Raw genomic sequence first — 27,325 nt, 5'->3', positions numbered from 1 at the left:
CTGCACTTGCTAAATGTGAATAGAAATGGCATGTTTTCAATTACTGAACGAATAACTAGAATGCTGCTTTTGTTCCACTTTTTCTGTACATTTCACGTAATATGACTGCGTGTAATTTTTTAAAAAAATATTTATTTGTGTTTACCCAATTTAGGCTTTTTTTTGTTGTTTAAACTACCAAGATGAATTGATAACAGTATGCCGCTAATGTGTATTTTATATTCCATAGTATGTTTTCACCTCTTCCCTTATGTGTGTTGTCGATTGCCTTGGTTTGTTTGTATGTGTTTATTTATGTCTACATGGACATGTGTCCTAAAAGATATTTGCTAGGTCCTCAATTTATGAATTTAGTCCTAAAGTGGAGCTTCGGCTCTTCTCCTGTTCCTGTTCATTGATAACGCATACTTATTTATAAAATTTTTCTAAATGTGTTTTCATTCATATGTATATGACTATTAAGACCTCGGTCGAATTGTATGATTGAAGTATTATTTGAGACGTTTATAACAATAAAATCAGTTAATGTTCAAAAAAGTACTCCCGATAAAAAATAGGAATCAGACACGTAGGACCTTGTGCCCCTGCTTTTTATTACTGCCTGATCAGTAGAAGTACACATGTCTGTCTTTTAATGTACATGAATACTAGGTGCAAAGAAATTATTATTACAAAAACATTTCCGTTTTTCAGTTAAAACATTTGCATGCTTATAAAACACTTCCATTGGGAAAGTTGTCTTACATTTTTACTCCCAAAAAATAATTTTAGTCCCAACTTTAAAAATAGGGAGTAAAATGCTCCCACTTCAAAATGTTATCTGGAGCACTGAGTGCACCTACCCAACAATAAATCATAAGTAACCAGTCTATTCCCTGAAACTATCCGGCCCAAATGCTAATTGCAGACTAGACCGCAAACACTGTGCTTAGTGGCCCAAACATCTCTGTGGCAAATGTTATGGTGTTTGTTCTCTGTCAAACTGGACTATGTATCTCACCGACCACTGTTTCGTTTTCTTTGGTTGGTGTCTGAGTTTCCCAGTGACTCAACATCCCACAATCTGTTTTCTTCCATCCATAAAATGTCTCTCTCATATGTTTAGGTACTTGACTACATATTTTGTCGGGTGGGGAGACGGGGGACTGGGGGTCGCCAGAGTATAACACAGATGTCTATTTCTTTTTTAAGATGACTACAGCCCCTTTGATTTGGAAAACAACACTACTGGGATCTTGGTGAGCACAGCTGTGGAGCTGGAGTTTAGGAAGAAGTCCCTTAAACCAGCAGGTAAATAGATAAGAACGCAGGGCATCAGAGTGGTGTGAGCTGGTTGGGTGGAGGGCGGCAGATCTAGAGTTTTGACAAGTTAGATATTAAGCGCGTGATGGTCCCCAGGGCAGCGTTTGGGAAGGGATTTACCGGAGCTTTGGGGTTGCATGCCTTCATGAATACTCTCCTTCCTTCTAGTTGTTGGTGTGAAGCTGGATATGGATTCCTGGGTGGCTAAGTTTAAGATCTTGGCCAGCAATCAGACGGAACATCAGTCAGGAGCCCGCACGGTAAATAACAATTTTGTTTATGCATTGTGAATAAAAGATTGTGTCTTTGCTGGGTGCCCATAGCATCGCAAGCTGGCTATGTACATGAGCACCCGAGTGTTTTAAACACTCGGGGAACCCGGGTTCTACATTATCCCGTGTCTCGGGAGGATAGCTCAACTGCAACATGCTTGCCTTGGAAGCAAGACGAAACGGAGCAACACGGGTTCGATTCCCGGGTCCATGCTTAGAAACCTCTGGGTATTAAGCACATTATAAATAACCTATCATATCATATCATGGTAGAACAACTGCACATATGACCAACAAGACTGGTGGACTTCTACAGTGGAAAGAGATGGGGAGTCTCTAAGCGTCACACTTAGGAATTAAAGTATTTCTTTCTCACTGATGAGAGCATCTCAGACACTGGCTACTTCACAGGCAGTAACTATGTTCGACCCTCGTTTCCCACCATACCTTCTTTTATCTAATGAAGTGTCACTGATGGGCGTTACTCTTCCTCAGTGCTATCTCTATAGTGATGGCTAAGGTTTTGACCTTGGGTCTCAGGGTTTGGGACCAAACTCCGACACATGGAAACCTTTGTCGGGGTCACCCATAAATGCCAATGATGTACATATGTTTTTTTTTTTATGTAGGTTCAGAAATTATGAAGGGGGTGTTTACACGTGCCTACATGTTGTGTAACTCTATCACAATGTAAGCCTGACAGGAACACCTGCCCTCTGTAGAGGCATCACTCACATGCTAACAAGTATTAGGGATCGACCGATCCAAAGGTACTCGGTTATGTTAAGTCCTTGTCAATTTCTTACTGATGGCTGCTTATCCCTGTAGATGCCTTATCTCTTGAACCGCATGCAGACTGCACTGGGATAATGTACACATTAAGAGGCACATCACTGCCGGAGGCACTGTCTGTCCTCCAATGCCGCCTAATTTTCCCCCACGCAACACATACCAAAAATACTTGAAAATACGGTGACTGAAGTCATCTACCTCCCGGTGCCCAACGATACTTTTCCTCCATCAATTTTTCCCTGCTATAGTTTCCCCCTGACCTTCTCACCCCAGCTCCCTAGTCTCGCGACCCTGGGGTCCATTTTGATGGATCTGCCCTTTCTGCCTGCCTGGGACATTTCACAGTTTTCTTTCCCCCATGGTGTTTGTATAATATCAGTCAACCTCCACCCATCCCCCTGGAACCCCACATCACCGCCCAACCCCTCTCCAACCCCCACCCCACTTACCTGCTAGGGGCCCCGACACCACTGCTCCGTCCCGTTGCTGCTGCCATAGAAATGGAAAAGGGTCTTGATCCCTTTTGTATTTTGTATGGTGGTGGCCATCTTGTTGAGCTGAGTCTGTGTCCCATAACAAAAAAAACTATTTGTACCCTGGAAGAAGCCCTGGTGTGTAAATATCAATGAACCACTTGTTGGGTGCATACAGGGCCGGTAACGGCCCTCAACCCTCGCTGAGTCCTCACTTGACTCAGGCTTGCCCAGGCTCGGGCTGGTCAGCCTTTACTGTCCCTGTATGCCCCCGTGACACGGGGGCGATAGCTATTTTCTTACTCACCCATCACTTTGTGATTTTAGAACTTTGGACCGAATGCAGTTGTGATAGTGATTGCATTAAAAAAACGATTTTAGACCGTATATGTTCGAGGTACAAAAGTGGATTGGGCAAGACCTCCCTCATAATGACTACCCTCATAATGACTATTTCTCAAGTTGTGGTCACTCGGATAACCAGGTGTACTGTGCTGCACTGAACTCAAAGCATCTGCTTCTATTTTTGTTTGCAGTGTGAACCTTCCGCAAGTTGTGAAATGGACTGTGATGTCAACAGTGAGGTAAGCCATGGCAGCACTATCGTGTATTATTCCGGGCTTCGGCCCTTGAATCAACCTTTTGATTTACTTCCGGTTTGTTCTGTCTTGCTGCTGTTCTTAGTGCCATTGAAGCATCATTTCCTTTTAAATCACGTAGAGATTATTCGATTTTGTGAATTCGTGCAACATGCCACACCTTGCGTCAAGCTAGTATCATGCACACAGACAATCAGTGGAAGGTACAAGCTCAGGGGTCGGGAGAGATAGACTAAATAAATACTAAGCCTCGTCTTCTGTTAAAGGTAGAAAGCGATGCACGTCACGAGCAAACACTGCCGTTCAACCACCCTTGATATACTATGGGCCTGATTCATGGAATATTTGCCCGGTACAAAGTGAATTTGCACTGCCGACACCTGATTCATGGAACCGTGTATTTTTTCAGTGCATAGTCATTTTTGCAGTACAAAATGACTTTGCCTGGCAAAAATCCAGTTTGCACGGTTCTATGAATCAGGGGTTGTGTCGGCACAGCAGTCACTTTTCAGCAGTGCAAAGTAATTTTGAACCAGGCAAATATTCCATGAATCGGGCCCAAAGTTTTCCATCTGCTGCACCCTTTAGTGAAGGGAAGGTGAAAGGCTGTTGAACAGATCTGCTCAAGTCAAATAAAGCAGTGCAGCAAACACAGAGAACAGCTGGCATCCTGTAGTGACGTGTAATGTAATGTACACTGCTGTGCTGTTGAATCTATAGAAAATATACATATATAGGATGTGTAGTGACGAGTATGTGCTGATGTGGAGGTGATCCAAGACCACACAATGGCCAAACACTCACTCACGCTCTATAGTTGCCCACCTACTTTCACGGTCCTTCAGTTTCCTAGTGATGAAGCAAATAGGGTGTTCTCTGCCTTGCTCATTCATTTGTCTTAAGACTGCACCTATCCCTGTATTAGAAGCATATGGCTCATTCATTTGTCTTAAGACTGCACCTATCCCTGTATTAGAAGCATATGGCTCATTCATTTGTCTTAAGACTGCACCTATCCCTGTATTAGAAGCATACGTTTGTACTATAAAGGATTAATTGTAAGCAGGAGCTCTTAACACTGGAGCTTTGCTCTGGTCTAAGTGCCACCTACACCTTCAAGAAATACAGACTACCAATATATCATGCACTATTACCAGCAAAGAGGAGTAGAATTATGTTCGTTTAGGAGAGGTACCTCAACCCCACTGTGACAATATTACACATTCATTCACTAGGAACATTTCTGCCTTTATTTTTTTATTTTTTATTCATTCCTGTTGTTGTTTTATTGCAAATGCAAGACTAATGCTTGTGACAGCAGATAGTGCCAGTGTCTAACTCTACTGGCGCCTGGGAAGCAGCTGTGTAACACAAATGTGGCCATCTTTTCCTCTAAGCACAAAGAGCTTACCAATAGTCCTAGCAAAGGATGCAAATCACAACTAGTTGGAAGCTGTTTCTGTTGGAGCCTTGTTGGTGTCTGTCGGTGAGCATGGTAATAATTGCTTCCCTGTTGTGTGCATTTGGTTATCGAACTGAGCACGTTCCAGGCATGTTTTTAGTTTTTGCCGTTTGGTTGCGTTGGGGGCGCGGGCTGAGAAGATCCACTGGACCAAACGCGTCATACGAAACACTCAGTGCTGTGTGTATCCTCCTGCATGCAAAGGATACCTGCAGCATGGAGAGCTGTGGAGTTGGTACTCCCCGATGCATGGGGTGTGGGGTGACATTACAGAAGAAAGGGCAGAGGTCGCCAGCCATGAAGTAACATTTCCACTACCGCAGTTTTAGAATGTGTGGCCAACGATGTGAGAACTTTGGAATTTGATGGCAATCCTTTGCAACTGACTGAGTACTTACGCCTTTTAAGGCAATTCCTGTCAATGTTATAAGTACCTGGACTTCTTATTACAAAACCGGCCATGGTGTGAATACCTGGGCCTTTTATGGCAGTAGCTGCCATGATGTGTTATCTTATCTTACTTGAGTATTTCTGAAGTGCTCAACTACTCCTGCTGTGGCCTTGTAGTGAAGTCCCATCCCGTAGTCCCATTGTCGCACCTGACTGGGATTTTGGTAGACGGTCGTCAGACTATGGCATGCATAGTGTCCATAATGACCTAGCATCTGCAATATGGAGAGCCTGTCATAAAGATGTCCAGTAAACTGGTGAACAGGCTAGTTAGCAGAAGAGCCTGTGCCGTTTGCATAGCTGGGATGTCTGCATGGCTCTTGTGTTCTGAAGCGAGCCCGCGTACTGCGCGTGACCTGCATACTGTCATGAGCATTCATACTGTGATGTGTATACTCAGTCACAGGGATGGGCCATAATTTGTGCATTTCCGGTGAGTGGACCGCGCCTGCGCATTATTTGTCATGGCGTGATGTTGGTATCCAATAATGAACCTGCATAATGCACATCGGCTACAACATTTTTAACTATTCTGTGAATTTAAGAGCTCATTGACCTTGTGATTGTATTTAGAACTATTGGCGTCTTAGGATTGTTTTTTGGTCTGAGGGTTCCCTATGTGGCAGCTTTGTGGCATTCTTCATTTTACAATAAACTTGACAGCCCATTGTCATGAAGAAGCAGATTGTAAATATACACTGTGTGCCCAAAAGTGTCAACACGAAGGAAGGTCTTGGATGTGAATCTGGCTTGCTCTATTCTCCGAGGAACTGTTATTGACATGAACATAGGTTGATTCTAGGGGTCAAGCAATTGTTTCTTTTAAAAAAGATTAATTGTTGCGGAGGTCGGGGGTATATTGTTTTAGAGTTGTGTCTGGCACGTCTATTTGATTTTAAATACCTATTCTTTTAGGAAAATAAGTAAGCACTTTAATGGGACTCCACGTGCAGACCTTAATAGGAGTGTGTTGGTCTTTGTGTAGGGGGAGTGAGCAGGGACGTCATTTCATCAAAATGCCAGGGGTAGCGGAAGTGACATCACATGACCCTTGACCCCCTGATGACATCACAGGAAGTGATGTCATTTGACCCCTCCCCAAAGTGATATTGTGGGAAGCGATGGAACACAACCTTTCACCCGTTGACAAACCAGGAAGTGGCATCGCATAGCATTGTACACTAGGAAAAATGTGGTTACAATATCACTATATCACTGTGATGTACATTTCATTCCTGAATGGATCGCCATATGTATCGTTAAGATCAGTGTGTTTAGGCCCATATTACCAAATTACTGTGATTGCAAGCAGACGTTCAAGGCAAAATGATAATGATGTGTTATTATATAGCACTTACGCTTAAGCGCTTTACATAGAAGACATATAAACCCACTATCACCCAACCTGTGTTGGTACCCATTTATCGACCAAAGAAGGATGAAAAGCTGAGTTGAGGCGTTTGAGAACAGACTAAATCAGTGACTGAAGTGTGCCTGAAATAAACCTTTAATGAGTCTAGCAATTATTGTATAGAATTCCAGAAAGACACATTTTTTGCCATTCCTAATCTTTCTTATTTAGGTTCAGTGCCGAAAGTGTTAGACTTGTGGCCTCATTTTCTTATTTTTCTTCTTTTTTAAGGGGCCTGAACAAGAAAGCCCACCACTCCAGAATTAAAGAGCGACATGGTGCTGGCCACAGCCCAGGAACTTGCATTGCAGCAAAAAAAAAAAAAGAAAAAAAAACTTTTTTTTTATGGGGTTACATGGAAAACCACAGAGGTCGCAAGGGAGACCTCAGAGGTCGCAAGGGAGACCTCAGGGGTCGCACTTGCGACCTCTGGCGACCCCCAAATGACGTCCCTGGGAGTGAGGGGAACACTCTGATTCCCGCCTTTAATCACCTGCCCAGTAATGTCCTCCACTAAACTTTTTGATGCCCCCTGCCATCTTCAAGAAGTCACTGCGGGTGTAGATGGGCTAGTACCACTGGCACTAGGAATGCCAGTCACTGTAATCCTTTTATGGAGCCAGGAAACAACCCCACCCGCCGTCCCTCCTTCCTTAGTGGTGTACCCTCAGCAGAGGAGAGAGGCAGGAATGCCAATATGGCTATAGGGCTGGGCTACACAACTGCGACAATGGCGCTGCACACGGGTGAACACGGAATGCCCCTTTAATCACTGAACGAGATGAGGATGGCATGCCTTGTTAGCACCCATACCTCACACCTTAGAGCTTATCAGGGAAGCCAATAAGTAGTTGCCAATACAAGGAATATTACCCAAGATCAAGCACTTGACTCACTGTAGGCAAAGGAGCTTGAGGACAGAGCATTGCAGGATTCTGACCCTGACTGTTGAGGAATGACGGACCTTTCATTCCCATTTCCCCTGAAAGTAAGTGCATGTTATTGATGCAAATTATAAACTCAGCTATTTTTAACACAATATGAAAAGGGACAATGTCAGACAATAATAGCATTTTTTATAAAATAACAATTAATTAAGAGATTGGACTTTCTCCATATGAGGAGTAGCAACTTTCTATGATGGTGTGTTACTTGATTTTGTGGCAATGTGTATTATATAATAGAATGTTTTAATTGGATTCGATATGATGAGAAGGTGTTTTAAAAGTTATTTTATAACGTATTGTGCGGTTTATAACGTATTGTGCTGTTTTAAATTGTTAATATATTTTGTGATGAGAAATGTTACATTTGTATTTGTGAGGTTTAATGTTAAACCAAGAACAAAATAGAAAAACATTTTAAAACATATTTTTAGAAATGAGATTGCTATACCCCAGATTTGCTCAAATTATGTAACCAATACCACAAATTCACCCACAAATCTAATCATATTAAAACAGATCTTGCTTGTGGGATTATAAAGTGGTAATCATTGCAGGTGGGCTTCTGAAAACCTACACGTACGGTTCATCCTAATGGCAGGATTACTTGTCTAGTAATCTTCATTACTCCAAGTCCAGATCTTCCTCATCCAAGCCGTGGCCATCCGTCTCTCACGAAACTCATTGTGGTTTTAAACTGCTTGACAATCCAACAGGCTGTCTCGTCGGCGAATCAGAGGCGCTTTTATATCCAGCTTAGGGGAGGAGTTTTTCAAGGGGCTTGTGTAGCGCCTGTCTCCCAGGTTGTATTGCTCTCCCCTGAAAAGTGCACGGAACAACCATAAATCACCAACGCAAGTATAGAGCAAATACTTCAACCCATAGACAGACAGACACAATGGGCCTCATTACGACCCTGGCGTTGGACCATGGTGTTATTAGCACCATGGTCCATGCCGGATTCCGCCATGGTGGATGGCGGAATTACCGCCCCATTACAAGGTTGACGGGGCGGTAATTCCCCATTCACCATGGCCCCTTCCCCATTCCCATTTTTGGCCCATAGGGCACAATGGGAATGGGGAAGGCGCTAATTGCGGCACCGTAAATTACGGTGCCGTAATTAGCACCAAGGTCGCTTAGCGCCTTGGACTTTAACACCTGCAAAAATCAGGCGTTAAAGTGTGAATCTGGCGTTAAGGGTTTAACAGCGCTGCAGCCTTTTACGGCACCGTTAACCCCTTAACGCCAGGGTTGTAATAAGGCCCCATAACTCATGGCCACGCACTCTTTAGAAGATAATCAGCTCTTTAGGGCTATTTATTCAAAGATTACAAGTACTTAGAAATAACTCATAAAACGAATATGGACATAGATCACAGAAGAAGTAAAGAAGTCAAAAAGAAATACATCACCGTGAGCGTAATATAATTCCTCGTCTCGTCCAGAAGCAGCTGGAAGACCCCGGGGGCAGCCAGGCCGAGAGTGCCACATCTCACAGGAAGGCCAGACGGAGTGTCCTTCTCTGGCTGAAGTCTCACCTGACCCCCTCCGGGTTTCCGCATATATAGGAACTCCACAAAGGGGAGTTAATTCTCGAACCTTCTGGAATTGCACCTGCGCAGTTGAGGAACAGCCGTCGTTTGCCAGCTGGGTCAATCGAGAGCTCCCCCAAGGAACGCAGGGCCTCCCTGTTCTAAAAACACACTCCACGGAGAACAGTAGCAAGCCATAACAATGTTAGCTTTCCCAGCAGAAATGGCCTTGACTGCATACCAAGTTTGAAAAAGCATGTTTGTCTCAGCACTGTGAATCAAACACTTCAGCAAAATGTGTGCAGCCTTTCACTGCGGAGTGAAGTAAATATCCAGCATGGCTCCGAGCGCTCCCAGAATGCATTGCGTGCCCGCGCCATTTTGAACCAAGCATAAATCAAGCATAACAATTCCACCCTTTGGATATTTATCTTCCGTAACCAGGTGGTACTGGAACTGGTCTCTGAAACCTACGAAATGTTAAAACTAAATTGGGAATACATTGAATGCAACAACAACAAGCAATTATAATAGACAGAATAATAAAAATGCAAGCAAAAATATAACGTAGTGTACCCCCAATATCAGGTATCCATGAAAATAACCAATCCCACCAGTTTTTGTTACGATCTTGAGACACTTGAGAAATGAGATCCCTCAAACCTCGAATATGACTTTCGATGGATCGTGAGTGGTCACTTAAATTGAAACAACACATACCTTCAAAGGCATTACACCCTAAATTATGTTTCAGCAATAGGTAATCAACAGCAGCTCTGTTCTGTAAAGTTGCTTTTCTAATAACTTGACTATCAAGGAGTAATTCTTCTTAAGCTTGTGAAGTATGATTAAGATTTTTAACTACTAAACACGCTAATTTCACCAAAGATTTGTAACCTCCAGCAGCTAAACCCCAAACACCCACTAATGAAAGGGTTAATGCTAAAACCTCAGCTTCTGATAGCAAATGTACATGTGAATCACAGTCAGGAGATAGTCCCATAGATTCAAAGGTTGACCTTTTACCTCGAGCTATCGCTGAGTGTAAAGGAAACATCATTAGTCCTAATTGAGTCAAAGCACATGGACCTCCAGAAATGTTAGCTGGAATAGAAGTATATGTAATGTTACCACATGAAAAGAGCCATCCTGTTGGAAGTTTCACATGATTCAAATGACTAGCAGTTATCACTGTATGATTGCAAGACATAGGGCCTCATTCCGAGCTTGGCGGTAGGGGATACCGGGCACCGGTAAGGAGACCGGTGCTGGTAATCCCCTACCGCCCTATTCCGAGGTCCCCTAACGGGACCCGTAAGGTACGTTTGGTCGGACCAAACGTACCTTACGGGTCCCGTTAGGGGACCAGGGCGCAAATAACTGGCTTGCCATTCTCGAGCCCGATATTTGCCCCCTCCCATTCCCATTGAACCCTATGGGGGCTCGAATGGGAATGGGGAATGGTTTGTACAATGGGGATTTACCGGTCCCTCCAGGGTCGGAATGGACCGGTAAGTCCCCATTGGACAACACCGGAGCCGGTATCGGTATGGGAGGCAGCCATGGAGCTAATTGCTCCATGGCTACCACCATACTCGGAATGAGGGCCATAGTGTTATTTACACTGGTGCACTTGCGTGACATTCGTGAACACAGTCTCCTCTCGAATGTAGTATGATTGTATTGATCAGTCAACTCTATTTGGCTGCATTTACCAATTTCTTGTGCTTTGCACGTCATAATATAACACACATTACCTTGGGTTATGTTGTACGTAATCACACGTGTCAACTTTCTCCACTTCTTGTCGGTTTCTTGGCAGAACCTGCAGTATTCGTAAACTGAAAAAGATTGTTTAATGTCAGAGTCTTGAACTAAAGAATCATTATGTGTGACGCTGAAAATATGCTTTAAAACCGGAACAGGCATCGGCACCGCTACTAAACATGTAGTCAATAAAGCTTCAGCATTGGGCACATCAGTCAAACATATTCACATATTTTCTTCTTGGGTTATCATAGGAGAGCATTTCCTCCGTCCTACAAAGGGCTCCTGCACAACTGGCATCAAGGTTGTTTTCACTTGCTCCTGATGTGTTTGTCGCAATTCACGGATCCATGTCTTCGGGCTGGCGGGCTTGTCGGCACTGGCATAGGGCTGCTTGGGGACAACATTATTCATCACTATCAGTATCCCCTTGATCACTGACACAGATGTGACATTTTTTGCTGGTGACAGAAGACCACTTAACCCGTCCAAATGGAGTCCATTTAGTGCCACAGTCACACCAATCAGACCCAGGATCTGCAAAGCAAACCCAGAAAAGAGATATCAGTGTTGCACATCACTCTCTCAGGTAACATTTGTCTGCGGGTACATATTGCCATTTCTTTCTACCAGGCTCCATAACTAAAACTACTTGATCTTTGCCTGATGCAATGACATCTGCGGGCACTGGTGGACCACTTGGCTTTTCCACCCAAACATTTGCACCCGGTACCATGCTGTCTGAAGAGCCAAAACCGCGATCCCCATGGTAGTTAACACTGTAGGAGGCTCCTCTTTCTTAATCATGGACAATTTAATGGGAATGACTATCAATTGGGCCACTCGATCACCCTTGTGTATTGATAACAACTGATCCCCACTATTCATTAGGATGACTTTAATCTCGCCTTTGTAATCAGCATCAATTACCCCTCCCAACACTTGAACTCCCTTCAATGCTAGGCCAGATCTAGGGGCAATCCATCCCATATGCTCTGGGGGTATCTGTACTCCAATCCCTGTTTCAATGACAACTATCCCTCTTGGATCTAATCTGATTTCTTCATAAGAATGCAGGTCTACCCCTGCTGACTCTGGAGTTTCTCGATAGGGAGCTAAATAACCTGGTGTAATTTCCCAGTATAATAGTGTTTCTCTGACTGAATTGGGTTGAACCTGCAAAGTAGGAGTCATTAATCGCATCAAAGGAGTTTCATGTTCATACACAGGCCTATTGTTCAGCACTTGCACCGCATCAAACACACGATCACCAGATTTGCGCAACTGTTCTTTCAGTAACCCATTCATTCGTTCAATTAGCCCTGCTGCAGCTGAGTGGTAGGGAATGTGATATATCCACTCAATGCTCTTTTCCTGACAAAATTCTTCCACTAATTTGCCTTTGAAATGTGACCCATTGTCACTTTGAATCTGGAAAGGCACTCCATAATGTAATATGATCTGATTTAACAACCTGATGGTGTTCAATTGGGTTGCACGTTTGCACGGCAAAACCATCAAATATCCCGAGTATGTATCCAGAATAGTGCATGCATACTGACAACCTCTGCTGATTGGCATAGGACCGATATAATCAATCTGCCAAATTTGACCTGGTAATTTTCCTCTTCTCAATGTACCTCGAACAATCTGAGGTATAGGTCTATGCAATTGGTGTTGGCACACGGGACACTGTAAAATAATTGTTTTCACTAGTTCTAACGGAAGACTGATGCCTCGAGCTTGTGCCCACCTGATAGTAGCCTTTTCTCCAAGGTGCCCACTTTTCTGATGGACCCATTTGGCCAAACCCTCCATATCGTCCTCCCGAGCCTCTGCATCCACTGAGGAAATCTTGGTGTGTTCATCTGCAACAGAATTAAACCAACATTCTAATGAATCTGTGGCACAATGCGCGTCCACATGATATACAGTGACTTCACTTTGTAACAACATTCCTGCAATATCTTGCCACAGTTCCTTTCCCCACAACTCTTTTGAATGAATCTTCCATCCATTCTTTTGCCAAGTTGGCAACCACACTGCCAATCCATTCGCCACTGACCATGAATCTGTGTACACATGGCATTGACCAGGGGTCTCTTGTTTCAATGCTTGGTAAACTGCGTAAAGTTCTGCAAACTGACTGGTCTTTCCTTTCCCTGTCGTTGTCAACATCTTTTTGGTTTTGGGATTGTACGACACTGCTTTCCAGTACCGCTCAGTTCCCACATATCAAGCTGAACCATCCATGAACCAAGCATGCTCTGTTTGTTCCACGGTCAAATCACTGTAAGGTACTCCCCATTTCACGGGAGACACGTTTTTCAGGCACTTCCGGGGGGGTATGTAATCTGAGGGCGGTATGTTGGCTACTTGCTCATGTAATTTTGCCACTCCACTCTTTCCTGATTTGGCTCTGTCTTGAATATACCATTTCCACTTAATTATGCTGGCTTCTTGAGCATGTCCTATTCTATGTGTTTTAGGAGAGCTCAATACCCATTGCATGATTGGTATTTCTGGCCTCATCTATACATCATGGCCCACCGTCATTTGCTCAGTATCAACAAGAGCCCAATAAAATGCCAGCAATTGTTTCTCAAACGGAGTATATGAGTTACCAGCATCGGGCAACATACGACTCCAAAACCCAAATGGCACACGTTTCCTGTCTTGTTTCTGCCACGCACTCCAGTTAACATAATTGTCTTGCACAGACACATTTAATTCCACTTCGCCTTCCTTCAAGGGCCATAAATCAAGCACCTTCTGCGCGCTGTCTTTCGCTATCTCAAAGGCTCTCTGCTGCTCTTCCCCCCACTGAAACTCATATTTCTTGCGTGTCACCTTGTAGAGGGGGGCCAATATCTGCCCTAAATGGGGAATGTGCTGTCTCCAAAACCCAAACAGTCCTATAAACTGCTGAGCTTGCTTTTTGTTCATTGGAGTGGTGAATTCACATATTTTCTGTCGTGCTTTTGGCACCATTTCTCGATGCCCAAGATGCCACTGAATCCCTAGAAATATCACTGTTTCAGCTGGACCTTGAATTTTACTCGGATTAATCTGCCACCCTTCCTTTTTCAATCCTTCCATAAGGACATCTAACTGACTTTGCACGCTGTGCTCATCCTTGCCCTGAATCAAAATGTCATCAATGTAATGAGAAATTTGTATGTCAGGTTTACACAGTATCTTGTCTAAGTGCTCTGCCACCAGCCGGAGACAGATAGTAGGACTGTGCATGTACCCCATGGGTAGTCTTGTGAAAGTGTACTGACGTCCACCCCACGTAAATGCAAACTGTTCTTGACACTCATCAGCAATTGGCACGGAGAAAAATGCATTAGCTAAATCAATCACTGCATACCAAGTCCCTTCAAACTTTTGGACATTTTCAATCAGGGTAATGGCATCTGGGACTGCGGGCACTAAGGGAGGAGTGTGTTTATTCAACTCCCTGTAATCCACCGTCATCCTCCACGACCCATCCCCCTTTTTAATGGGCCAGAGCGGATTGTTCCATGCGGTGGTGATAGGGCGTAACACACCCGCCTCCACATACTCTTTGAGGGTGTCTGAAATTTCTTTGTGCCCCCCAGGAATGCGGTATTGTTTCATTGCTACCCGCTTGGTTGCTATTGGCACTTGCACTGGGGGCATCTTCAATTTGCCTACAGTAATGCGGTACTAATCAATGCACTCACCCCAAACTGGTACGTTTTACCGCCAAGTCCCAAGGTTAGCCCTTCCAAAATGTCAAAGCCAATTATATACTCAGGTATCGGGACAATCAACACTTGGTATTTCTGCCTCTTTAAATTGCCTATTTTCATCTCCACTCTCGTTTGCACTGCGGGGGTCTCCTTTCCCCCTAAACCTGTCATTGTAAACTGTTTGCCTTTAAATCGTGTCGGATTACCATGAATCAAAGAGGCCTCCGCCACGGTGTCTATCAATGCTCGCACCCCTTGTGTATTTCCTGGCCCCCAAAAAATCTTAACATCAACATGAGGCCGCCTATCCACTTTTATGCAGGCAGACGCTGACGGAGCTTGGCCGAAGCCCTAGTCAAATTTCGAATGAGTGTGACTTGACTCCGCCTCTAGCATTGCACTCACCACCTTTCTCAAGTCAGCGTATGTTGGCTGATACGGAGAAGGTGTACCCATACACCCTTCTTCTTGTTCTTCCTCAGGAGGAGCGGAAGGTGAGGCATCCGCCTGTGGTGTGGTGACTACTTGTTTCTTAACCTGTTTATAGCGCTCTTTGGCCGCAAGTCCTCTTTTTTTGTATAATTCATACATTACTCTGGTTTCAATGCCATCAATTTCTTCATGTGGCACACCATCTTTTAACAAAGCCAAAAACATGTCTTTTCGGGACACTCGGGAGTCTCTGCTATCTTGCCTCCTGCCTTCGGTTCTTCTCTCACTGCGCCCCTCTCTCTCCTGTGGCTTGTTATCACTCTTGTCCCACTCTCCCAAATCTGCAAGTTGCCGAATGGCATCTGCTACCTCATCCGTAGCCTTGCCCGTCATACCTACGAGCAAAGTCATAATGATACTTTTGTATGCGGGTGGTGCAGTTCTAATCACCATGTTGCGAGTTGAAACTGAGAGCGGCACGGCTCCCATGTGATCAGGAGCCTCTATGTGAATCGCCTCTTTCATAGCATGCTCTCTGACTTTTTGAATTTCTTCTCTCAATGCATACCACTTCGTTTCTTCACTAGGCCAGTCTGTGGTAATGGGGTATTTACGGTTACATGCTTGGGCTATCAGGTGCAACAAAGACACCTGCGTTTCTTGACCATTTGCATCATGGGGCGGTCCTGCTCTTAAGACCTCCTGTACATTGGTGTCAATTGACAGGGGTAAAAAACGCGGTGAATCAGTAGAATCTACCAACAACCCTGCAGCACCCCCATCTAGCAATCTCACCATCCATGTCAATAAAGCTTCCCCTGATTTTTGCCTCAAACGGGTAATAATTTCCCCACCCTCCTGTTGTGTGTAATCGTCAAAAGTGGTTAAATCCACCATACCACCACCAGGATTCTGCGGGTGTGGTCCGGCTCGCCGCCTTCTAACAGGCTTCTCCGCCACGGTTTTCTGTTTCACCTCTGGTTTGGGGTCAGACTCTTCTGCAGAACTACTTTCTAGACTGGTGGAATCAAAAATATCACCATCCCACTTGTCCGGATCCCAGTCTGCGCCAGCGGTAGCGATTACAGTTGACACCTTTCTTTTGTTGACCCCTCCCCGTCTTTTCCTATACTTATAACGAACTACTCTGACTGCTGCCCTCTCGGCCACCGCCTGATTTGTGTCGGCCTTATCTTTAAAAAGTTTCATTTGAATCTGCTGCATTAACGCAGTCTGCCGTTCTGCAGCTAGCTCTCTCTCTAATCGCAAAACCTCATTTTTTATGTCCAAATTCCTTTGATGTATTTTCCTATAAGCATGCAAAAGAACCCAACCTCTCCTGCCTAATGCCGCACATTCTTTACCATGTTCTACTGGAACTTGTTATAAGCATGCAATTACATCAGCTGGATCGGCATCCCCCAATCCTTGATCCCAAGTCTCACTTAGACCGGCACCACATGCCCATGCTTGAGCCAATTTATCATATGGACTCTTAGTCCAGCCTGGAATGATAACATCAGAACATTCACCACCAGCGGGAACACTCTTTTTCCTGAACAAACTATTCATTACTGCAAAATGGTACAAAACCTCTTTATATCTCTATATTTTTTTCTCACTGCAATCACTCCCACAAGCACGCACACACCAGCAAGGAAAGAGAAAAAAAAAACAGCTTAACACAGTTCAACACTCACTGCCAAATTACTTTCGCTTGCAAGGTAACCGAAGCCTATCTATGTTCAAACAGATTCTTGAATATTTGGAACACTTCATCACAAATACCCTGCTCACAGTGCCAAAATGTATTGCCCTCCCCTGAAAAGTGCACAGAACAACCATAAATCACCAATGCAATTATAGAGCAAATACTTCAACCCATAAACAGACAGACACAATAACTCACAGCCACGCACTCTTTAGAAGATAATCAGCTCTTTACGGCTATTTATTCAAAGATTACAAGTACATAGAAATAACTCATAAAACTAATATGGACATAGATCACAGAAGAAGTAAAGAAGTCAAAAAGAAATACATCACTGTGAGCGTAATATAATTCCTCATCTCGTCCAGAAGCGGCTGGAAGACCCCGGGGACAGCCAAGCCGAGAGTGCCACAGTTCACAGAAAGGCCAGACGGAGCGTCCTTCTCTGGCTGAAGTCTCACCTGACCCCCTCCGGGTTTCCGCATATATAGGAACTCCACAAAGGGGAGTTAATTCTCGAACCTTCTGGAATTACACCTGCGCATTTGAGGAACAGCCGTCGGTTGCCAGCTGGGTCAATTGAGAGCTCCCCCCAAGGAACGCAGGGCCTTCCTGCTCTAAAAACACACTCCACGGAGAACAGTAGCAAGCCATAACAACGTTAGCTTTCCCAGCAGAAATGGCCTTGACTGCATTCCAAGTTTGAAAAAGCATGCTTGTCTCAGCACTGTGAATCTAAGACTTCAGCAAAATGTGTGCAGCCTTTCACTGCGGAGTGAAGTAAATATCCAACATGGCTCCGAGCGCTCCCAGAATGCATTGCGCGCCCGCGCCATTTTGAACCAAGCATAAATCAAGCATAACACAGGTGAGGACTCATCTCATAGAGTAGGGATTGTGATGAGGAAGACTGACAAGGAGGTGATGTTTGACTTCGCCCCATCACCTTAGTCATTACAGCAGTTATCCCAAAACAGAACTGCATGAATCCTTGGTCGTCCTCCCTAGCGATTGCCTGTCTAGCAAAGAGCTCAAGGCAGCGGAACAGGTGAGGGACATTGAACTGCTGAAGTCAGAAAAGGGAACTTGTCTGCCAGGAATATGGGCCATGTGGACCTCTTGCTATAGAACACCTGTATGAATGTGAAATTAGGGATCCAAGAGACAAAAGTGAATCAGAAAGCGATATTGTGTTGTAGAATTGCTTTATGGAAAATCTGTCTGAGGTTGTGCGGATGTCTTTGCAAAAGCGCGATCATGTCTGCACGTGCACTTATGCGCTTGTTGACTCTCTAATCATTTCTGCTGTCTCTTTCAGGATCTCCTGTGCTTCCTAATTGATGATGGTGGATTCCTGGTTCTTTCCAACCAGCTGCGTCACGGGAACATGGTAAGGTGCGGGAAGGGACTCTAGAGGTGCTCGGTGGGCAGACCATGAGGCGGGTGGCCCGGCAAAGTTTGATTTCTATTAGTGGAGGAAAAGAACTTGCACCGGGATGGTTTGCCTACACCGTTTCACAATTTTTAAAAAGCAAGGGATCTTTATTTTCGAATGGACGTCTGCAGATTCCTCCTCTTCTCATTCTTTGAAGTCCTCCTGAGCAGGCCCCAGAATGGGGTTCAGACACTTCTGGTACCCCGATGTGGTCGCCTGGACTTCTGTGTTACTTCCAGTGATGCTCCTCTGGACTTTATCCGCACAGCACCATATGCAGCCTTTGATCTCAGGGCCTCCTTTATGCACCATCCACATTTGGGACTTCAGACCCTCAGAGAAGTGTAGATATGTAAGGTGACTGACCTTTTGAATTTACTTGCAGAAATCCCCTTATGAACCATCTAAAACCTTTGGAAGGCTTTAATGAACTACAACAGGAAGGTTCCCTTAGTGTCATGCCATTCTCTCAGTGTCTGTTTAATTGCAAATGGCTGTTAGTTCTCCATTGGTAGAGTGAGGTTACTCAATCATACGAACTGATAGATGCCTCTTGTACATTGTATGAACTGTGATTGAAGGTACAGGCATGTTGTAAAGTTGATCCAAAATGCAGACTGCCTACAAGGTTAATAACAGCGCAACAGTATTAGCCAATGGGCCATGGGACAGTTTCTTTTTTACATTTAGCAAGTAGCTCTGCTGGAGATGGAGCCTGCACTGACTAAGCCTACAGATGTTTCCCCAGAGAAGTTATCAAATGTTCTGGTGAATTACTTCCTGAACAAAAATGCTTCCTTAAACTCCCCAGCTGCAGACAGCTACCACACCATCACCTGTGTCACTTTCTAGGCTCAGGACATCTGGGCCATCATTTTGGTCCATTTGTGGGCATGAGGTTGTCTAATAGGATTTACACCACATAGACTAGCCTGCAATAAGTAGCGCACCGAACGGGGGTGGGAGTAGAGGGGGCAAGCTGCCTCCCCACTGGCTCTTTTGACAGCCTGACCAGGACTTTTATCAGTGGCACACCTCTCCCGTTCAGCACCTCAATGGCGGTGCCCAACGAGAAAGGTGTCCCGCTGGGAGGACAATGGGTGCTGAGCAATTCCTGCTCAGCTCGCTCATTGTCCTGGTAGAAGGACACCTTACCCTTTCCAAACGGGAGAGGTGTCCCGCTGCCAGGACAATGTCCAAGGAGCTCCGAGAGCTAATGTGAGCCACTAGGCACTCATGGGAGGGAGGGGGGTATTAGCGGGGACCTGTGTCCCTTTTGAAATTTACATGGGAGGGAGTGATCAGCTGTGTGAAGGGTGCATAATGCTGCAGGGTTCATGAAATAATGTCTATGGCTTTACCCAAGGGGGATTTGTTAGGCTAACATTAATCTGCCTGATGCTATTGTGACTACCATCCTCCTAGTGCTCAATATATTTCTATGATGGTGCATATAGTGTAAAGTTTATTATGAAAGCTAATGTCTTATGTAATGTGCTTCGCTTCCAAGCCATTGCTATAAATAAAGTATCATTTAAGTACATGAAATGCAAAGGGAAACTTTAATTTAAAAAATCTATGTCAACTAAATCTGTGAAGATGTGCTCAGTTGCTTAAATTGTCCACATCCCGGTTTCGCCATTTGACCAAAGTGTGTGATCCTGGACAGATCATTTAAACACACCGTGCCTTATCTGCAGCTCTGTGATTCATTTCAGAGCTTATGTTAACATTTCATGCTGTTATTTAAAAAAAAGCATGACTATAGAGTTGCACATTAGTGCAATTTAGATATGCTGCACCAGAAAGCTATTTCCCACTTGGCTTACTTGGGGCAACTTCTTCTAAAGTCTCTTCCATGGTGCCTCCAAGTATCAAAGACTGACGATGCTCCTTGCGATGTCCTTTTCTGTGAAGTCACTTCTGTTGGTGCCATCCATATGCAAATTAGGAGGTTTGCATGTGTTTTGCCCGAGAGCGCCTGGACGGAGCTTTAATAGGTGGGTTTCCTGCAGCTGTAATGATTCTGTGGTTTTATCTTTTTTGTTATGTGTTAAAATACCATCTACCACTAATGTTACCAAAAAAGTAGATTGGAGCAGGGGTGGGTGGTTTGTGGGTGCGGATGAGACCATATGGTATTGCGCGCAATGCATTTGGGGGGAAAGTAGCAGGACTTTTGTCATGGCTCGCCTGCCCCCCCCCCCCAACTCTTGCAATGCTGGATACTCCCCTGCATGCAATTACTACTAGCGGTGGCCATATGCGTCTTAGTAATATTCGACCTGTCTGCCTCCGTTGACACTGTGGACCACGAGAACGCGTCCACGATAGTGGGACAGGAAATAGAAGTTTCATTTAATGTACTTGTGTAGTTATGTGAATTTCTTTACAATTCAGGCACACAATCTGTCTCCAATGTCTGTCCCCCAAAACTCTCTTTAGTAGTGAGGTCCCTTAAGTGGTAGCGCTCTCAACTCTGTTAAGAGAAACCTTAAACCGCTGCATGCTCTGCGCGGTCTACTGCACAATCTACTAGGCGAGCGAACTGTAGGGGTTAACTCCGAGGCCGGAGAGATACCGCTGTTTTTAAAATAAAAGGAAATCATGTTTTCTAATTCATCAACCCTGAATACACATGGTTTGGCTATTAGATAATTGAATGATAAAAACTGGTTGGTTTTAAAGGTAAAAATGGCCAAATTAACTTTATGTAGTATCCCCGTTCAAGTGAATAATGCCCTGGTAGGACTTTCATACAAAGTAAAAACACAGTGGACTACATCAATCAAGATTTAACCAGGGAGGAACATGTCAACCAAGTGAGCCAGAAGGGTTGCCTATTTAATAGTTTTGCATCGCAATAATATCCAGTAAGTGGTCTGCCTTGTGGGTGGGTTAGAGATGCATTGAGCCTCTCCTCAACTCGAGGACAAACACAGAGTTTTGAAGGATTTTCTGAATGTAGAGGGCCCTGTCCATCAAACAGGGGAGAGAGATGTTATGTGCAAATGTTCAGTCGTACGCTGCGAAGAATTGTTTGAAAATAACTATTGGCCAATGTATCTGGAGGGTTAAGGTTTTGTGGGTTTCTGATCAGCCCTTTTTACTTATTGCTTTTATTTATTCTATTTATTTTTTACTGTCGAGCCCATGTACTGCACTGTCACCTCTCCCTTCCCCCTTCCCTTGCACGATCTCAATGACGCCTGACCTAGTAAGATTGTTGTCTCTGTCTTCCCTTTGTTCCTCCTCCCTTGTGTATAGGTGTGTTATAAATGCCATATCATATCATATGGTAAAAACATGGTTAAAACCCTTGCCATAGCGTTGTGTGACATTTGTGCCAATTTTAACTATTGTGTACATAGGGTGCAAAGAGTTTCAAAGCTTGAGGACCTTATATCTTGAGCAGTGTTCCTCTCTATGTGACCTTATAAATGTGGGCAGTTGGGTGGTGTGAGACCGCTTGTTCCCAGACTCCTTTTCAGCCTAGCATGTTTGTGTACGTACTCCAAGTCTGCACCTTTGAAGGCCTTATGAATTGTGCACAGTATCTTGAATCTGATGTTCTACTCCTCTTGGAGCCAAAGGAGTGTGAAACTCAGGCCGGCTTAAAGGGACCAGTTCTTTTTCAGCCCCAGATACGACCGGACACCCTAATCCCAGACCCTCAGGAGTTTTAAGAACAGAGGCAGTGCGAGGTGCAAGATGTTATCACAATCAATCCTTTTCATAACCACTGAGCTCGTGACTTCCACGGAATGGTCAGGTCAGCAATAGTGGCAGGTGTGCAAACTACAGGAGATCTTGCACCCACACTAAGGAGGCTGCTTCATTTGATTTTCAGCTGATCATGCAAAAGTATCATCAACACAGTGCGCCGGCGTGATGTCGGATCCTTTCGACGCACTCCTTCCTCAGTGATGCTGGCGTCAGTACAATATCTCCACACTGTGACCCATGACCTCTGTACCTATTTTCTGCATGCTCTGCACCCGTCACACAATTGTTTCTCCCATAGTACCAAGTCCTCAATGTTTTCTTCAAAATGTCGACTCCAAAACCTTCAGGGTTTAAAAGATGCAAAGACTGCGAAGCGAAGATACCTCTTACTAGCTCGCATGGCATTTGCCTTTGGTGCTTTGGCACCAAATACAAATTTGCAGTTTGCAGGTCATATTAGGCCATGACCATGAAGGCTCTCAAGGAAATATCACCCAAATTGGCCAGTTGGCGCTCGGCGTCCAAATTGCTGCTTACCACTCTTTGGAAGAGAAAATCTTCAGGCGGCAGAAGCTCCAATATGACCGAGGCATCCCGAGAGAGAGACCAAAAAAGTGAAAAATCATTGTAAGATATTACATGCCAGGAGCGACTCTCATCACACATCGTCATTGAAGAAGAGTTCCCACAGAGATTCTTCATTGACTGCTTTCTCCCCCCACAGATATCAGTTATGCTTCCTTTCTACATTAGAATGAATCATGTATTTAAGAAGGTGGCTCCGTTAGCTTCGGCAATGTAATCTCAGAAGAAATCGTACTCCAAAACACCCTCAAAAGCTGGCAGGGATCCTGAAACCAATTCTTCTTGCATGCTCAAGAGCTCAGGTCAATACCTTCCTTGAAAGTCCGCTGTGCAGTGTCAATGGCATTGATCACTGCTGATCCTTACATCATCTCTCAGCACTGCATCAGAGTCCACCTCGAAGGACCCATCAGTGTGGAGTACAACCTCGACACTGAAGAATGTCCCGGAGCCAGGGTCCAACTTTATAAGGTCTTTACAGTCGACCTTCAATGAAGAAAGGAACCTGATCCCTGTCGGGTTTGAGCCCTTTCAATGAATACATTCAGACCCTCCCAAAGAGTTTTTTATCTGAGGAATCTAAGCTATCAGACCTGGCTAGTGACCTGAAAGATGCAAGCATGCTCGACACGTCGCCAGAACTTGACCTCATGCATGCATATCATTATGCTCACTCAAATGCCTTGTATAGATGGCTGATATCCAAGGTCTAAGAAGCTCTAGGATGGGGTCCACCAAGAAGACCGGTCACATAGTATGACCCAACCGATATTCTCGACTAAGCGCTGCCTAAGGAACAGGTCTTACTGCTTCATGCAGCCTTGAAGTACCCTCTTCTAGGTATTTGGCAACAACCATGTTCAGGACCAGCTTTGAGTAAAGAGTTGGTAAACAAGTACAGACTGACATTTATGGACTCTGATTGTTTGTTGAGACACCCTAGACACGAAAGTTTGGTAGACCAAGCTGCCAGTTCAGGAGTGAACCAGATTGCCTGCCCATCCCTACCCCCAGATAAGGATGACAAAAAATATCACGCCCCTGCAAAAAACTGTTTGCGTTGGCCCTTAAGGTCATCAACATGCCCTGCACCCTAGTAAAATAACCCCACACCTTGTGGGCAATAATTTCATAGGAAGCAGTACACATACCTGAGGGAGAGATAAGCGATGGGTTTGAAGACCTTGTCACAGACGGAAAAGATACAGCATGCCAAGATTTACATTGGAAGAGCTATGAGCACCGGCTCAGTCTTCAGAAGATGTTTATGTTTAAGAAAGTTGGAGTTCATCCCAGATGTTGAATCAAATCTCCTGGACATGCCCTTTGGTGGCAACCACTTATTTGGACCAAAAGCTGATGGCTGTGGGGAAAGGCTCCACGCATCTAAAGCTGCCGCAAAATCTTAGGTGCAGCAGCACCGACAGACAGTGCAATCAACTATGCTGGATTTGAGAGCCAGACCTTTTTGGTACTTTGTTGCCTTCAGTCGGAGGGGCAGAGGGCAATCAACTATGAAGCATGGCCAAATAAAGTTCACTAGACCAGGAAGAGGCAGAGGTGGAAAGGGACTGGCGACGGCTGTGGCCGCTGTACCCCAGGATCAGCCACTGCTTTAAAAAAACTTTGAGGCATTCTTGAATTACTCAACAGGGGGAGCAAGGTTAGCCCTCAATTCTGAAGAATGGTTTTATATTACTTTGGATACATGGCTGTACTATGTAGTGACCAAAGGCTATTGCCTCCTACCTTTGCTATTCCCTCCCGATTGGCTTCTGCCTACACTGCCTTTTCAGCCACCAGATCTGCTATTACTTCTGGAGGTTGCAATCCTGCTGGAGAAAGGAACCAAAGAGCAAGTGTCCATGTCAATGCAACCAGGGATGGTGTATGCACTACTTCCTGGTGCCGAAAAAGGACAGAGGGCTGCAACCCATCTTGAACCTGAGGTGCTTGAACAAATTCCTGAGGAAAGCAACATTCAAGATGGTTACTCTTGCAGCTCCTCCAGGCAATGGAGTTACAGGGTTAGGTGATGTCACTTGACCTCCAGGAGGCTTCCTTTCATGTGGCTCTTCATCCCAAACTCAGAAGGTACCTAAGCTTAGTAAGTGGCAGTTGCCCGTACCAATATCACCTTCTTGCTTTTGGCCTCATCTCCTCACCAAGGTCCTTTACCAGGTTGTAGTCAGTAGTGGCAACCACTCGAAGAAGAGGGGGGATTAATGTCTGGCTAAACAGAGTCCAGGCACAGAAGCTGGCTCAAAAGGAAATCAGCAAAACCTGCCGCCTCTTGCACAGACTGGGCTTCCCCCTCAACTTCAAGTAGTCCCATTTGACACCTTTGAAAACGCTCCAGTTCATCAGAGTTGTCCTGGACTCCCCACCTCAGGGAAGGCTTCCTCTCCTGAGGACAGGGCTCTTCACATCCAGCAGATAGTCAGAAAATGTCCAAACACCCACAATGCTGGCCCTCGACTTCCTTTGGTTTCCGGGTCTCATGGCATCCTGTATTTTTGCCTGGTGCCGCAGGTCCAACTAAGAATGAGGTCACTTCATTGGGCCCTATGATATCAGTGGTCAGTTCTCGGGCAACATGGCAGACCTTCTTCAGGTCCTGAGCAGGGTCTCACAGGATCTCGTGGAGTGGCCCTGCAGGGAGACCTTGATGGCGGGAGAATCTTTTTGGCAACCTTGGGCAGAGGCGACTGTGGTGACAGATATCTTCTTGAAAGACTGTGCTGCACGCTTGAATGAGCCGGTGGGTAGTGGGCTACGCTCCCCGGCAGAGACAACATGTCACATAAATTTATTGGAGCTGGAGTCCATCAGACTGGCAATGATGGCTTGTGTTGCCTCAATACAGGGGAAAACTGTCCTTTACATGACAGACGATATGGTGACCATGCACTACCTCAAAAAGGATGGGGATGTGGAGTCACTACCCCTGTGCAGGGTGGCAATGCAGCTCTGGCTCAGGTGTTACAGAACTGGATCTCCTTGTCGGTGGTTAGTCTAGCCAGGACGGAGTACACAACGGTGGGCATCCTGAGCAGGTAGGGGTCATTCACTCAGGAAAGGGAGTTGTGCAAGCAAGTTTCTTTCGGAGATCTTCACCCTTGGATGAACTAATCAAGTAGATCTGTTTGCCTCCAGTTCCAACAACAATTTTGAGTTGTTCCAATCATGGGATTTTCTGCACACTGGGGGACATGTTTCTGGTGGACTGGAACAATCCACCGATATATGCATTCCCACCAATCCCTGTCCTTCATCTTGTTCTCAGGAGTTCAAGTAAGTTCAGAATAACTATGATCCTGATTTCCTCAGAATGGCCCAGGAGGACGTGGTGCCTAGACCTTTTGGATATGGACATCTGCCCTCAATGGCATCTTTCTCAGTGTAGAATTACGGTCAGAAAGCCTGGTTCTTCACTCGAGTAACACACTCAACCTGCATGCCTGGTGTCTGATAGGTTGAGACACAGGGTATGAGACCTTCCTGAGGATGGCATGCAGGTGTTACTTTTGGCAAGAAGATAAGCAAACAAATCTTTGTACGAATATGCAATACAGTTACAGTACTGTCCTTTCTCCTGCATATTTCCTGGCAAGGACTTCAGGTGACCACTGTGAAAGGGTATGTGGCTACGCCCTCAATTTTTAAGCACTTGCCAGAAAAAAAATCATACTTGGCAATGCCCGCTCTGATACAAATTCTCAAAGGCCTGACATGTTCCCCCTTCCCTTTTCACTCTACAGGCTTGCGATCTGAATCTTGTTCTGACTTTCTTAATGGGAGCTCCTTTTGAGCCTCTGTAGTCAAACTACTAACATGGAAGACAACATTGTTGGACGTAATTACTTGGCCACGTAGAATTAGTGAATTACAAGCTCTATCCCACAAACCCCCATTTACAGTCCTCTCTTAAAGTGATTCTTAGAATACGACCAACTTTTCTTCCAAAGGTACTCTCTGAATTCCATCTCTCCTAGAAGATTCACGTTCCTCTATGTTATCCCCTCCCTTACCTATTCAAAGAGGCAGAGAGATTGCACAGACTGGAGCCTATAAGGGTCCAATATTTTTACATCTCCAGAACAAAAGCTTTCAAAACAGCGGTGCATTCCATAGCATGCACTGGCCGTCTACTGGGAAAAGCTGTGACAAAGCAAACATTACCGAGATGGATAGTCTTATGCATCGCTCAATGTTACTCCATCACAGGGAAGGAAGTACTTGAAGTCTTAGAACACACCCAGTCTGAAGAATGGGGACCTCTTCGGTTCCTCAGAGAGTGGTGTTGATGCTGAACTGCAACTTGGTCTTCATTATATACCTTTTCAAAACAATACTGTCTTGATTCTCTATCGACCCAGGATGCCTGATTTGGCACGGCAGCCTTCCAAAATTTCTTAATTTGTCCATGGGCCTCTGGATTTGCTTTCCCCTCCTCCTGCATTCACATACTACCGGGGGAGTCTATTTAAGACGACGCATCTGTGGCAGAACACCATGCATTAGATTAACAAGTTTCTTACCTCTGGTAATGCTCATCACCCTCCCACTCTACCCCTCTTGTACAGAACTCACTTTCAAATTAGTACGATGATTCATTCCCCAAAATTGCTGGCCACCCAGAAGAAATGATAAAAACTCATGGGACATGGTGCAAGGTATATATACTTAGGCCGACGTCACATCCGGCAC

At 44.9% G+C, this 27,325-nt stretch overlaps 1 protein-coding gene across 2 annotated transcripts in view; it reads left to right on the top strand.

The window, feature by feature from the left end:
• CACNA2D2 (calcium voltage-gated channel auxiliary subunit alpha2delta 2) overlaps nt 1-27,325 on the top strand; it is a 2,156,122-nt gene that overhangs the window by 2,034,849 nt on the left and 93,948 nt on the right. For both annotated transcript variants that reach the window (XM_069644058.1, XM_069644057.1), the window contains 4 exons: nt 1,192-1,290; nt 1,471-1,562; nt 3,376-3,423; nt 18,188-18,259. In XM_069644058.1, coding sequence (XP_069500159.1) covers nt 1,192-1,290; nt 1,471-1,562; nt 3,376-3,423; nt 18,188-18,259 — 311 coding nt within the window. The remainder of the gene's footprint in view (nt 1-1,191; nt 1,291-1,470; nt 1,563-3,375; nt 3,424-18,187; nt 18,260-27,325) is intronic.

Source organism: Ambystoma mexicanum, chromosome 2p, assembly GCF_040938575.1.
Source record: "Ambystoma mexicanum isolate Mex_15411 chromosome 2p, UKY_AmexF1_1, whole genome shotgun sequence".
NCBI lineage: Eukaryota > Metazoa > Chordata > Amphibia > Caudata > Ambystomatidae > Ambystoma > Ambystoma mexicanum.
The sequence above is the reverse complement of the archived record's forward strand: the minus strand, read 5'-3'. Positions and strand labels throughout refer to the sequence as shown.